This window comes from Gigantopelta aegis, chromosome 12 (genome assembly GCF_016097555.1).
Source record: "Gigantopelta aegis isolate Gae_Host chromosome 12, Gae_host_genome, whole genome shotgun sequence".
Lineage (NCBI taxonomy): Eukaryota > Metazoa > Mollusca > Gastropoda > Neomphalida > Peltospiridae > Gigantopelta > Gigantopelta aegis.
This window is the reverse complement of record NC_054710.1, coordinates 21,270,481-21,284,432: the sequence shown is the minus strand read 5'-3', so window position 1 is coordinate 21,284,432 and position 13,952 is coordinate 21,270,481. Positions and strand designations below refer to the sequence as shown.

General features: G+C 51.6%; 1 protein-coding gene and 2 long non-coding RNA genes across 4 annotated transcripts; 1 reads left to right on the top strand and 2 right to left on the bottom strand.

The window, feature by feature from the left end:
• The first annotated feature begins 3,297 nt into the window (after nt 1-3,297).
• Nucleotides 3,298-5,506, top strand: LOC121385884. The gene is made up of 4 exons (XM_041516675.1): nt 3,298-3,597; nt 3,758-3,982; nt 4,139-4,574; nt 4,728-5,506. Exons 1-4 carry the CDS (start codon nt 3,298-3,300, stop codon nt 4,913-4,915), a joined length of 1,149 nt encoding a protein of 382 aa, XP_041372609.1. The 3' UTR covers nt 4,916-5,506.
• A 252-nt stretch (nt 5,507-5,758) lies between these two features.
• LOC121386630 lies at nt 5,759-6,192 on the bottom strand. Its single transcript, XR_005959676.1, has 2 exons — nt 5,929-6,192; nt 5,759-5,847 (listed from the first exon to the last, which is right to left on the bottom strand). It is a non-coding gene; the product is annotated as an uncharacterized LOC121386630 (long non-coding RNA).
• Nucleotides 6,193-6,834: 642 nt separating this feature from the next.
• Nucleotides 6,835-7,837, bottom strand: LOC121386629. Of its 2 annotated transcripts, XR_005959675.1 has the most exons (4): nt 7,785-7,837; nt 7,399-7,703; nt 7,059-7,161; nt 6,835-6,977 (listed from the first exon to the last, which is right to left on the bottom strand). It is a non-coding gene; the product is annotated as an uncharacterized LOC121386629 (long non-coding RNA). The 2 variants fall into 2 exon arrangements; XR_005959674.1 differs by lacking the exon at nt 7,785-7,837 and having other exon boundaries at nt 7,399-7,729.
• Between the last annotated feature and the right edge of the window lie 6,115 nt (nt 7,838-13,952).

Sequence of the window (13,952 nt, the reverse complement as noted above, 5' to 3'; positions counted from 1 at the left end):
TAAAAAATGAAAAAATGAAAAAAGAAATTTTGCCTACAGTGGTCCGCCGTTGGTGCGATGGCAATATTTTCCGTGGCTAAAGCAACATGAATTTATCTTTGGATATAAATAATAATTATGTAGATATGTCTAAAAAAGAAAAGAAAAAGAAAAAGAAAAAAGAAACCCATACACAACAGCTCATTATAAAGAAATTTTGCCCATAGCGACGCGCTGTCGGCCCAACGTAGAGCCAGATCAACACTAAATTACCATCAGGCATAAATAATAATTAAAAAGATACTTTTATATTTTGTTTGAAATTATATTTGAAAAGAAAAGAAGAAGAATGATATTTTGTCAACACAGGTCATAGAAAATTTGTTAAACTACTATTCTTTTTTGTTAGTTTTATTATTATTATTATTATTATTATTTTTTTTTTTTTTTTTTTTTTTTTTTTTTTAAATTTGTCTTATTGCAACGTCTTTGCAATAAGATAAATAAATTTTTAAAAAAGTAAATGAAATTATTTGGGATGCTCAACAGGTTAACACGTGACGCCAAATTGTGAATTTGAATGTTACCTTATCCCATTTTGACAAAGAACTGGCTTTTATTTTAAGGCATGCATATTCTGATGGACATAGAGAATAATACATGATTGTCCGTTAGATACCATTTCTATCACAACGAGCTGCTTTAAAATGTATCTAACGAGCGAAAGCGAGTTTGATACGTTTTTAAACAACGATAAATGGTATCTAACGGACACGAATGTATTATTCTATTTCTTACATATCCTCATAACCCAGTTGTTAAGCCAATTTTAACATATTTTTTTTTCTAAAAGTTATTTACAGCCGTTGCACTTGTAGCTGACTTAAACGTTACAGACACGTGCAAATAAGGTTAACTATACGTCACAGTCTAATCGATTTCCATCATGTAGGTTTTCATTGGATGTATGGCATTGGTGACCTGGACATCACCTAGGAGCAGCCAATCGTATGTCTTGAAATTGGTAACGCACGCACATGTGTTACCAACCATATGTAACCAAAAATAACGCATGATGTTCTCACCAACGGGTGTGTAAGAAAATAGACAATATAAAAACAGGGGGCGGGACGTAGCCCAGTGGTAAAGCGCTGGCTTGATGCGCGGTCGGTCGGTTTGGGATCGATTCCCGTCGGTGGGCCCATTGGGCTATTTCTCATTCCAGCCAGTGAACCACAACTGGTATATCAAAGGCTGTGGTATGTACTATCCTGTCTGTGGGATATAAATGATCCCTTGCTACTAATGGAACATTTTTTAGCGGGTTTCCTCTCTACGATTGTGTTATTGTGACCATATATTTAACATCCAATAGCCGATGATTAATAAATCAATATGCTCTAGTGGTGTCGTTAAACATTTTTTTTTTTTAAACAATGCAAAATGTACTACACCTCTCCTCCCCCAGAGGCGGGACATAGCCCAGTGGTACAGCGTTCGCTCGATGCGCGGTTGGTCTGGGATCGATCCCTGTCGGTGGACCCATTGGGCTATTTCTCGTTCCAGCCAGTGCACAACTAGTATATCAACGGCTGTGGTATGTGCTATCCTGTCTGTGGGATGGTGCATATAAAAGATCCCTTGTTACTAATGGAAAAAAGTAGCGGGTTTCCTCTCTATGACTGTGTCAATATGACCATATATTTGACATCCAATAGCCGATGATTAATAAATCAATGTGCTCTAGTGGTGTCGTTAAAAAAATAAAAAAATAAAATAAATAAAAAGAATGCAAAATGTGCTACACCTCTCCTCCCTCATCCGCCAGCTTCACAACCTCACTGAAACCCCTGTTCGGTTTAACAGTGGATCCGCCACTGAATATTATTGGTATTACGTTTTAAAATAGTGTAGCACGGCTTTGTTCAGCCAAACAGAGGACACGTGCACTAGAATCTTATTGTTTTGGGTTGGGAGGAGGGTTATTGGGGTGGGGTGTTTGTTTATTTTGTTTTGGGGGGTTGGGTTGGGTTTGGTGTGGGTGGCTGGGTTTGGTGGTTGTGTGTGTGTGTGTGTGTGTGTGTGTGTGTGTGTGTGTGTGTGTGTTTGTGGAGGGGTCTGGTGCTGTTGGTTTTTGTTTTTTGTTTTTGTTTTTATTCATGCAAAAATAACATTCAAGTGGTTTTATTTTAATTTTTATTTATGCCAAAAAGGGGTTAAAAAGTTAAAATTTCTTTTCCTCAATGTCACCACTAAAGCCGCTGAATGTCAAACGTGTTTGCACACTGTTTTGTTCATCCCCTTTCTCGCCTCTCTTGCCTTCGCCTCTCTTGCACCTCCTTTTTTGTTGTTTCCCTGGAGCCCTTGTATGACCCGGTCTGGGAAGCAATAGGCGCAGACCGGGACCTAGACATTTGCCCTTTCAGCGGTGCTGGAGAAACATTTGCCATGTTGGTAGTACTTCGACTGGAAGGACCCGGTCTGGGAAGCAACAGGCCCAGACCGGGACCTAGACATTTGCCCTTTCAGCGGTGCTGGATACTTCGACTGGAAGGACCCGGACTGGGAAGCAACAGGCCCAGACCGGGACCTAGACATTTGCCCTTTCAGCGGTGCTGGAGAAACATTTGCCATGTTGGTAGTGGATACTTCGACTGGAAGGACCCGGTCTGGGAAGCAACAGGCCCAGACCGGGACCTAGACATTTGCCCTTTCAGCGGTGCTGGATACTTCGACTGGAAGGACCCGGTCTGGGAAGCAACAGGCCCAGACTGGGACCTAGACATTTGCCCTTTCAGCGGTGCTGGAGAAACATTTGCCATGTTGGTAGTACTTCGAGTGGAAGGACCCGGTCTGGGAAGCAACAGGCCCAGACCGGGACCTAGACATTTGCCCTTTCAGCGGTGCTGGATACTTCGACTGGAAGGACCCGGTCTGGGAAGCAACAGGCCCAGACCGGGACCTAGACATTTGCCCTTTCAGCGGTGCTGGAGAAACATTTGTCATGTTGGTAGTACTTCGAGTGCAAGGACCCGGTCTGGGAAGCAACAGGCCCAGACCGGGACGTAGACATTTGCCCTTTCAGCGGTGCTGGATACTTCGACTGGAAGGACCCGGTCTGGGAAGCAACAGGCCCAGACCAGGACCTAAACATTTGCCCTTTCAGCGGTGCTACATTTGCCCTTTCAGCGGTGCTGGAGAAACATTTGCCATGTTGGTAGTGGATACTTCGACTGGAAGGACCCGGACTGGGAAGCAACAGGCCCAGACCGGGACCTAGACATTTGCCCTTTCAGCGGTGCTGGAGAAACATTTGCCATGTTGGTAGTGGATACTTCGACTGGAAGGACCCGGTCTGGGAAGCAACAGGCCCAGACCGGACCTAGACATTTGCCCTTTCAGCGGTGCTGGATACTTCGACTGGAAGGACCCGGTCTGGGAAGCAACAGGCCCAGACCAGGACCTAGACATTTGCCCTTTCAGCGGTGCTGGAGAAACATTTGTCATGTTGGTAGTGAATACTTCGAGTGGAAGGACCCGGTCTGGGAAGCAACAGGCTCAGACCGGGACCTAGAAATTTGCCCTTTCAGCGGTGCTGGAGAAACATTTGCCATGTTGGTAGTGGGTACTTCGAGTAGAAGGACCCGGTCTGGGAAACTACAGGCCCAGACCGGGACCTAGACATTTGCCCTTTCAGCGGTGCTGGATACTTCGACTGGAAGGACGCAGTCTGGGAAGCAACAGGCCCAGACCAGGACCTAGACATTTGCCCTTTCAGCGGTGCTGGAGAAACATTTGTCATGTTGGTAGTGAATACTTCGAGTGGAAGGACCCGGTCTGGGAAGCAACAGGCCCAGACCGGGACCTAGACAATTGCCCTTTCAGCGGTGCTGGAGAAACATTTGCCATGTTGGTAGTACTTCGAGTGGAAGGACCTGGTCTGGGAAGCAACAGGCCCAGACCGGGACCTAGACATTTGCCCTTTCAGCGGTGCTGGAGAAACATTTGCCATGTTGGTAGTACTTCGACTGGAAGGACCTGGTCTGGGAAGCAACAGGCCCAGACCGGGACCTAGACATTTGCCCTTTCAGCGGTGCTGGAGAAACATTTGCCATGTTGGTAGTACAGTTTGACCCGGTTTCAGCGGTGCTGGAGAAACATTTGCCATGTTGGTAGTGGATACTTCGACTGGAAGGACCCGGTCTGGGAAGCAACAGGCCCAGACCGGGACCTAGACATTTGCCCTTTCAGCGGTGCTGGAGAAACATTTGCCATGTTGGTAGTACTTCGAGTGGAAGGACCCGGTCTGGGAAGCAACAGGCCCAGACCGGGACCTAGACATTTGCCCTTTCAGCGGTGCTGGATACTTCGACTGGAAGGACCCGGTCTGGGAAGCAACAGGCCCAGACCGGGACCTAGACATTTGCCCTTTCAGCGGTGCTGGAGAAACATTTGCCATGTTGGTAGTGGATACTTCGAGTGGAAGGACCCGGTCTGGGAAGCAACAGGCCCAGACCGGGACCTAGACATTTGCCCTTTCAGCGGTGCTGGAGAAACATTTGCCATGTTGGTAGTGGATACTTCGAGTGGAAGGACCCGGTCTGGGAAGCAACAGGCCCAGACCGGGAACTAGACATCTCCGTTTCAGCCCTTTCAGCGGTGCTGGATACTTCGACTGGAAGGACCCGGTCTGGGAAGCAACAGGCCCAGACCAGGACCTAGACATTTGCCCTTTCAGCGGTGCTGGAGAAACATTTGCCATGTTGGTAGTGGATACTTCGAGTGGAAGGACCCGGTCTGGGAAGCAACAGGCCCAGACCGGGACCTAGACATTTGCCCTTTCAGCGGTGCTGGAGAAACATTTGCCATGTTGGTAGTGGATACTTCGACTGGAAGGACCCGGTCTGGGAAGCAACAGGCCCAGACCGGGACCTAGACATTTGCCCTTTCAGCGGTGCTGGAGAAACATTTGCCATGTTGGTAGTGGATACTTCGACTGGAAGGACCCGGTCTGGGAAGCAACAGGCCCAGACCGGGACCTAGACATTTGCCCTTTCAGCGGTGCTGGAGAAACATTTGCCATGTTGGTAGTGGATACTTCGAGTGGAAGGACCCGGTCTGGGAAGCAACAGGCCCAGACCGGGACCTAGACATTTGCCCTTTCAGCGGTGCTGGAGAAACATTTGCCATGTTGGTAGTGGATACTTCGACTGGAAGGACCCGGTCTGGGAAGCAACAGGCCCAGACCGGGACCTAGACATTTGCCCTTTCAGCGGTGCTGGAGAAACATTTGCCATGTTGGTAGTACTTCGAGTGGAAGGACCCGGTCTGGGAAGCAACAGGCCCAGACCGGGACCTAGACATTTGCCCTTTCAGCGGTGCTGGAGAAACATTTGCCATGTTAGTGGAAGGTCCCGGTCTGGGAAGCAACAGGCCCAGACCGGGACCTAGACATTTGCCCTTTCAGCGGTGCTGGAGAAACATTTGTCATGTTGGTAGTACTTCGAGTGCAAGGACCCGGTCTGGGAAGCAACAGGCCCAGACCGGGACGTAGACATTTGCCCTTTCAGCGGTGCTGGATACTTCGACTGGAAGGACCCGGTCTGGGAAGCAACAGGCCCAGACCAGGACCTCAACATTTGCCCTTGCAGCAGTGCTACATTTGCCCTTTCAGCGGTGCTGGAGAAACATTTGCCATGTTGGTAGTGGATACTTCGACTGGAAGGACCCGGTCTGGGAAGCAACAGGCCCAGACCGGGACCTAGACATTTGCCCTTTCAGCGGTGCTGGAGAAACATTTGCCATGTTGGTAGTGGATACTTCGACTGGAAGGACCCGGTCTGGGAAGCAACAGGCCCAGACCGGGACCTAGACATTTGCCCTTTCAGCGGTGCTGGATACTTCGACTGGAAGGACCCGGTCTGGGAAGCAACAGGCCCAGACCGGGACCTAGACATTTGCCCTTTCAGCGGTGCTGGAGAAACATTTGCCATGTTGGTAGTGGATACTTCGAGTGGAAGGACCCGGTCTGGGAAGCAACAGGCCCAGACCGGGACCTAGACATTTGCCCTTTCAGCGGTGCTGGAGAAACATTTGCCATGTTGGTAGTGGATACTTCGAGTGGAAGGACCCGGTCTGGGAAGCAACAGGCCCAGACCGGGACCTAGACATTTGCCCTTTCAGCGGTGCTGGAGAAACATTTGCCATGTTGGTAGTGGTAGTACTTCGAGTGGAAGGACCCGGTCTGGGAAGCAACAGGCCCAGACCGGGACCTAGACATTTGCCCTTTCAGCGGTGCTGGAGAAACATTTGCCATGTTGGTAGTGGATACTTCGACTGGAAGGACCCGGTCTGGGAAGCAACAGGCCCAGACCGGGACCTAGACATTTGCCCTTTCAGCGGTGCTGGAGAAACATTTGCCATGTTGGTAGTGGATACTTCGAGTGGAAGGACCCGGTCTGGGAAGCAACAGGCCCAGACCGGGACCTAGACATTTGCCCTTTCAGCGGTGCTGGAGAAACATTTGCCATGTTGGTAGTGGATACTTCGAGTGGAAGGACCCGGTCTGGGAAGCAACAGGCCCAGACCGGGACCTAGACATTTGCCCTTTCAGCGGTGCTGGAGAAACATTTGCCATGTTGGTAGTGGATACTTCGAGTGGAAGGACCCGGTCTGGGAAGCAACAGGCCCAGACCGGGACCTAGACATTTGCCCTTTCAGCGGTGCTGGAGAAACATTTGCCATGTTGGTGGTAGTACTTCGACTGGAAGGACCCGGTCTGGGAAGCAACAGGCCCAGACCGGGACCTAGACATTTGCCCTTTCAGCGGTGCTGGAGAAACTTGCCGACTGGAGTGGAACCCGGTCTGGGAAGCAACAGGCCCAGACCGGGACCTAGACATTTGCCCTTTCAGCGGTGCTGGAGAAGAATTCCATGTTGGTAGTGGATACTTCGAGTGGAAGGACCCGGTCTGGGAAGCAACAGGCCCAGACCGGGACCTAGACATTTGCCCTTTCAGCGGTGCTGGATACTTCGACTGGAAGGACCCGGTCTGGGAAGCAACAGGCCCAGACTGGGACCTAGACATTTGCCCTTTCAGCGGTGCTGGAGAAACATTTGCCATGTTGGTAGTACTTCGAGTGGAAGGACCCGGTCTGGGAAGCAACAGGCCCAGACCGGGACCTAGACATTTGCCCTTTCAGCGGTGCTGGATACTTCGACTGGAAGGACCCGGTCTGGGAAGCAACAGGCCCAGACCAGGACCTAGACATTTGCCCTTTCAGCGGTGCTGGAGAAACATTTGCCATGTTGGTAGTACTTCGAGTGCAAGGACCCGGTCTGGGGGAAGCAACATTTGCCCTTTCTTTCCCGGACCTGGATACTTCCACCCGGTCTGGGAGCAACAGGCCCAGACCGGACCTAGACATTTGCCCTTTCAGCGGTGCTGGAGAAACATTTGCCATGTTGGTAGTGGATACTTCGACTGGAAGGACCCGGTCTGGGAAGCAACAGGCCCAGACCGGGACCTAGACATTTGCCCTTTCAGCGGTCCTGGAGAAACATTTGCCATGTTAGTGGAAGGTCCCGGTCTGGGAAGCAACAGGCCCAGACCGGGACCTAGACATTTGCCCTTTCAGCGGTGCTGGAGAAACATTTGCCATGTTGGTAGTGGATACTTCGAGTGGAAGGTCCCGGTCTGGGAAGCAACAGGCCCAGACCGGGACCTAGACATTTGCCCTTTCAGCGGTGCTGGATACTTCGACTGGAAGGACCCGGTCTGGGAAGCAACAGGCCCAGACCAGGACCTAGACATTTGCCCTTTCAGCGGTGCTGGAGAAACATTTGTCATGTTGGTAGTACTTCGAGTGCAAGGACCCGGTCTGGGAAGCAACAGGCCCAGACCGGGACCTAGACATTTGCCCTTTCAGCGGTGCTGGATACTTCGACTGGAAGGACCCGGTCTGGGAAGCAACAGGCCCAGACCGGGACATTAGACATTTGCCCTTTCAGCGGTGCTGGAGAAACATTTGCCATGTTGGTAGTGGATACTTCGACTGGAAGGACCCGGTCTGGGAAGCAACAGGCCCAGACCGGGACCTAGACATTTGCCCTTTCAGCGGTGCTGGAGAAACATTTGCCATGTTGGTAGTGGATACTTCGACTGGAAGGACCCGGTCTGGGAAGCAACAGGCCCAGACCGGACCTAGACATTTGCCCTTTCAGCGGTGCTGGATACTTCGACTGGAAGGACCCGGTCTGGGAAGCAACAGGCCCAGACCGGGACCTAGACATTTGCCCTTTCAGCGGTGCTGGAGAAACATTTGCCATGTTGGTAGTGGATACTTCGAGTGGAAGGACCCGGTCTGGGAAGCAACAGGCCCAGACCGGGACCTAGACATTTGCCCTTTCAGCGGTGCTGGAGAAACATTTGCCATGTTGGTAGTGGATACTTCGACTGGAAGGACCCGGTCTGGGAAGCAACAGGCCCAGACCGGACCTAGACATTTGCCCTTTCAGCGGTGCTGGAGAAACATTTGCCATGTTGGTAGTACTTCGAGTGGAAGGACCCGGTCTGGGAAGCAACAGGCCCAGACCGGGACCTAGACATTTGCCCTTTCAGCGGTGCTGGATACTTCGACTGGAAGGACCCGGTCTGGGAAGCAACAGGCCCAGACCGGGACCTAGACATTTGCCCTTTCAGCGGTGCTGGAGAAACATTTGCCATGTTGGTAGTACTTCGAGTGGAAGGACCCGGTCTGGGAAGCAACAGGCCCAGACCGGGACCTAGACATTTGCCCTTTCAGCGGTGCTGGATACTTCGACTGGAAGGACCCGGTCTGGGAAGCAACAGGCCCAGACCAGGACCTAGACATTTGCCCTTTCAGCGGTGCTGGAGAAACATTTGTCATGTTGGTAGTACTTCGAGTGCAAGGACCCGGTCTGGGAAGCAACAGGCCCAGACCGGGACTAGACATTTGCCCTTTCAGCGGTGTGCTGGAGAAACATTTGCATGTGGGAAACATTTGCCATGTTGGTAGTACTTCGAGTGGAAGGACCCGGTCTGGGAAGCAACAGGCCCAGACCGGGACCTAGACATTTGCCCTTTCAGCGGTGCTGGATACTTCGACTGGAAGGACCCGGTCTGGGAAGCAACAGGCCCAGACTGGGACCTAGACATTTGCCCTTTCAGCGGTGCTGGAGAAACATTTGCCATGTTGGTAGTACTTCGAGTGGAAGGACCCGGTCTGGGAAGCAACAGGCCCAGACCGGGACCTAGACATTTGCCCTTTCAGCGGTGCTGGATACTTCGACTGGAAGGACCCGGTCTGGGAAGCAACAGGCCCAGACCGGGACCTAGACATTTGCCCTTTCAGCGGTGCTGGAGAAACATTTGTCATGTTGGTAGTACTTCGAGTGCAAGGACCCGGTCTGGGAAGCAACAGGCCCAGACCGGGACCTAGACATTTGCCCTTGCAGCGGTGCTGGATACTTCGACTGGAAGGACATTTGTTGGGAAGCAACAGGCCCAGACCAGGACCTAAACATTTGCCCTTTCAGCGGTGCTACATTTGCCCTTTCAGCGGTGCTGGAGAAACATTTGCCATGTTGGTAGTGGATACTTCGACTGGAAGGACCCGGACTGGGAAGCAACAGGCCCAGACCGGGACCTAGACATTTGCCCTTTCAGCGGTGCTGGAGAAACATTTGCCATGTTGGTAGTGGATACTTCGACTGGAAGGACCCGGTCTGGGAAGCAACAGGCCCAGACCGGACCTAGACATTTGCCCTTTCAGCGGTGCTGGATACTTCGACTGGAAGGACCCGGTCTGGGAAGCAACAGGCCCAGACCAGGACCTAGACATTTGCCCTTTCAGCGGTGCTGGAGAAACATTTGCCATGTTGGTAGTGAATACTTCGAGTGGAAGGACCCGGTCTGGGAAGCAACAGGCCCAGACCGGGACCTAGACATTTGCCCTTTCAGCGGTGCTGGAGAAACATTTGCCATGTTGGTAGTACTTCGAGTGGAAGGACCCGGTCTGGGAAGCAACAGGCCCAGACCGGGACCTAGACATTTGCCCTTTCAGCGGTGCTGGAGAAACATTTGCCATGTTGGTAGTGGATACTTCGACTGGAAGGACCCGGTCTGGGAAGCAACAGGCCCAGACCGGGACCTAGACATTTGCCCTTTCAGCGGTGCTGGAGAAACATTTGCCCTACTTCGCGGTGCTGGAAAACATTTGCCATGTTGGTAGTGGTATACTTCGAGTGGAAGGACCCGGTCTGGGAAGCAACAGGCCCAGACCGGGACCTAGACATTTGCCCTTTCAGCGGTGCTGGAGAAACATTTGCCATGTTGGTAGTGAATACTTCGAGTGGAAGGACCCGGTCTGGGAAGCAACAGGCCCAGACCGGGACCTAGACATTTGCCCTTTCAGCGGTGCTGGAGAAACATTTGCCATGTTGGTAGTACTTCGACTGGAAGGACCTGGTCTGGGAAGCAACAGGCCCAGACCGGGACCTAGACATTTGCCCTTTCAGCGGTGCTGGAGAAACATTTGTCATGTTGGTAGTGAATACTTCGAGTGGAAGGACCCGGTCTGGGAAGCAACAGGCCCAGACCGGGACCTAGACATTTGCCCTTTCAGCGGTGCTGGAGAAACATTTGCCATGTTGGTAGTACTTCGACTGGAAGGACCTGGTCTGGGAAGCAACAGGCCCAGACCGGGACCTAGACATTTGCCCTTTCAGCGGTGCTGCATGTTGGTATACTTCGACTGGAAGGACCCGGTCTGGGAAGCAACAGGCCCAGACCGGGACCTAGACATTTGCCCTTTCAGCGGTGCTGGAGAAACATTTGCCATGTTGGTAGTGGATACTTCGACTGGAAGGACCCGGTCTGGGAAGCAACAGGCCCAGACCGGGACCTAGACATTTGCCCTTTCAGCGGTGCTGGATACTTCGACTGGAAGGACCCGGTCTGGGAAGCAACAGGCCCAGACTGGGACCTAGACATTTGCCCTTTCAGCGGTGCTGGAGAAACATTTGCCATGTTGGTAGTACTTCGAGTGGAAGGACCCGGTCTGGGAAGCAACAGGCCCAGACCGGGACCTAGACATTTGCCCTTTCAGCGGTGCTGGATACTTCGACTGGAAGGACCCGGTCTGGCCCAGACCGGGACCTAGCAACAGGACCCGGTCTGGGAAGCAACAGGCCCAGACCAGGACCTAGACATTTGCCCTTTCAGCGGTGCTGGAGAAACATTTGTCATGTTGGTAGTACTTCGAGTGCAAGGACCCGGTCTGGGAAGCAACAGGCCCAGACCGGGACGTAGACATTTGCCCTTTCAGCGGTGCTGGATACTTCGACTGGAAGGACCCGGTCTGGGAAGCAACAGGCCCAGACCAGGACCTAAACATTTGCCCTTGCAGCGGTGCTACATTTGCCCTTTCAGCGGTGCTGGAGAAACATTTGCCATGTTGGTAGTGGATACTTCGACTGGAAGGACCCGGACTGGGAAGCAACAGGCCCAGACCGGGACCTAGACATTTGCCCTTTCAGCGGTGCTGGAGAAACATTTGCCATGTTGGTAGTGGATACTTTGACTGGAAGGACCCGGTCTGGGAAGCAACAGGCCCAGACCGGACCTAGACATTTGCCCTTTCAGCGGTGCTGGATACTTCCACTGGAAGGACCCGGTCTGGGAATCAACAGGCCCAGACTGGGACCTAGACATTTGCCCTTTCAGCGGTGCTGGAGAAACATTTGTCATGTTGGTAGTACTTCGAGTGCAAGGACCCGGTCTGGGAAGCAACAGGCCCAGACCGGGACCTAGACATTTGCCCTTTCAGCGGTGCTGGATACTTCGACTGGAAGGACCCGGTCTAGGAGGCAAAAGGCCCAGACCAGGACCTAAACATTTGCCCTTTCAGCGGTGCTACATTTGCCCTTTCAGCGGTGCTGGAGAAACATTTGCCATGTTGGTAGTGGATACTTCGACTGGAAGGACCCGGTCTGGGAAGCAACAGGCCCAGACCGGGACCTAGACATTTGCCCTTTCAGCGGTGCTGGATACTTCGACTGGAAGGACCCGGTCTGGGAAGCAACAGGCCCAGACCAAGACCTAGACATTTGCCCTTTCAGCGGTGCTGGAGAAACATTTGTCATGTTGGTAGTGAATACTTCGAGTGGAAGGACCCGGTCTGGGAAGCAACAGGCCCAGACCGGGACCTAGACATTTGCCCTTTCAGCGGTGCTGGAGAAACATTTGCCATGTTGGTAGTGGGTACTTCGAGTGGAAGGACCCGGTCTGGGAAGCTACAGGCCCAGACCGGGACCTAGACATTTGCCCTTTCAGCGGTGCTGGATACTTCGACTGGAAGGACGCAGTCTGGGAAGCAACAGGCCCAGACCAGGACCTAGACATTTGCCCTTTCAGCGGTGCTGGAGAAACATTTGTCATGTTGGTAGTGAATACTTCGAGTGGAAGGACCCGGTCTGGGAAGCAACAGGCCCAGACCGGGACCTAGACATTTGCCCTTTCAGCGGTGCTGGAGAAACATTTGCCATGTTGGTAGTACTTCGAGTGGAAGGACCTGGTCTGGGAAGCAACAGGCCCAGACCGGGATCTAGACATTTGCCCTTTCAGCGGTGCTGGAGAAACATTTGCCATGTTGGTAGTGGATACTTCGACTGGAAGGACCCGGTCTGGGAAGCAACAGGCCCAGACCGGGACCTAGACATTTGCCCTTTCAGCGGTGCTGGAGAAACATTTGCCATGTTGGTAGTGGGTACTTCGACTGGAAGGACCCGGTCTGGGAAGCAACAGGCCCAGACCGGGACCTAGACATTTGCCCTTTCAATATATTTGTTGTACTATACAGACCCGTAGGAACGACTTTGGGGAGGGGGGGGGGGGGATGCACAGAAGGATCGGGTACAAACTATTATATCAGATTTTAGTTACAATGGCAAACATTAATGTGATAAAAAAAAAGTTGGGGCCACGTGCGCCCGCCCCCCGGTTACTACGGACCTGCTATATTAGTGATACGAACTGTGTTTTAGTCGTAGATTTACGTGCAAAAATAGGCTTACGATGTTTTGTGAAATTGGGACCGGGGACCAGTCCGCACACGCGTTGGTTCCTCCCTAGAAAAACCCTGCATCCACCCCTGAGTGTCAATATACCCATTCTAGTAAATACACTGTTAATTTATACAGACATTTCTATTGGAAGAGAGATCCATCCGCCTGCTCTATTCTAACAAATTATACGCGCATTTTCATTTTAGAAAACGCGCCGTTATCGATTTGTAGAGCACGCTACAGAAACTATAACCGAGACAGTGCAAAGTGCCCAACAGCCAATCGGATCAATGCTATCTGCTAATACTCGCGAGATCTAATTATATGACTGTTGTCCTGTCATTTTAAAATCAGGGATCATAGGAAATGGGACGCTAGACCCGGTGCCGTAGTGATTAAGCTATTGACTGAGAGGTACTGTGTTCGCACCACGACACCACCTTTCTCACTAACTACTAACCATTATAAGACCTAATCCTTGTAGACGGTGTAGGCCTAGATGACTTAATCCTTGTAGACGGTGTAGGCCTAGATACTCAGTAAATAGCTGAGATGTGTGCTACGGACAGCATGCTTGAACCTAAGTTGAATATAAGCACTGAAATGAAATGAATTGGAGATAGGATTATTGGCTGAGGGGAGACGAGGGGAAAAGGTAGGGAAATGGCGCTATCTGGTTTATGGCTAGTAGATACCTTACTGGGTCTTTATAATTTATATATCCCAGCACTATAAGCGTACGAGATGCACCCCACCCCACCCCCACCCTCCAGTACCAGGGCAAATTCTCAAATTCGGGCAAAAACGATAAGAGTTATTAGGGCAAAATGAGCTGGCCTGGAACCTTTTCACCATGTATTCCTATCATTCTACCCACAATATTAGTT

Bases quoted from the DNA above. Each gene is read 5' to 3' on its own strand.
- LOC121385884 (XM_041516675.1), top strand. From the start codon at position 3,298: ATGTTGGTAGTGGATACTTCGACTGGAAGGACCCGGTCTGGGAAGCAA. The intron at 3,598-3,757 runs GTAGTGGGTACT...TTGCCCTTTCAG, and splicing joins GAGAAACATTTGCCATGTTG to CGGTGCTGGAGAAACATTTG. The intron at 3,983-4,138 runs ATTTGCCATGTT...TGCTGGAGAAAC, and splicing joins TTCAGCGGTGCTGGAGAAAC to ATTTGCCATGTTGGTAGTGG.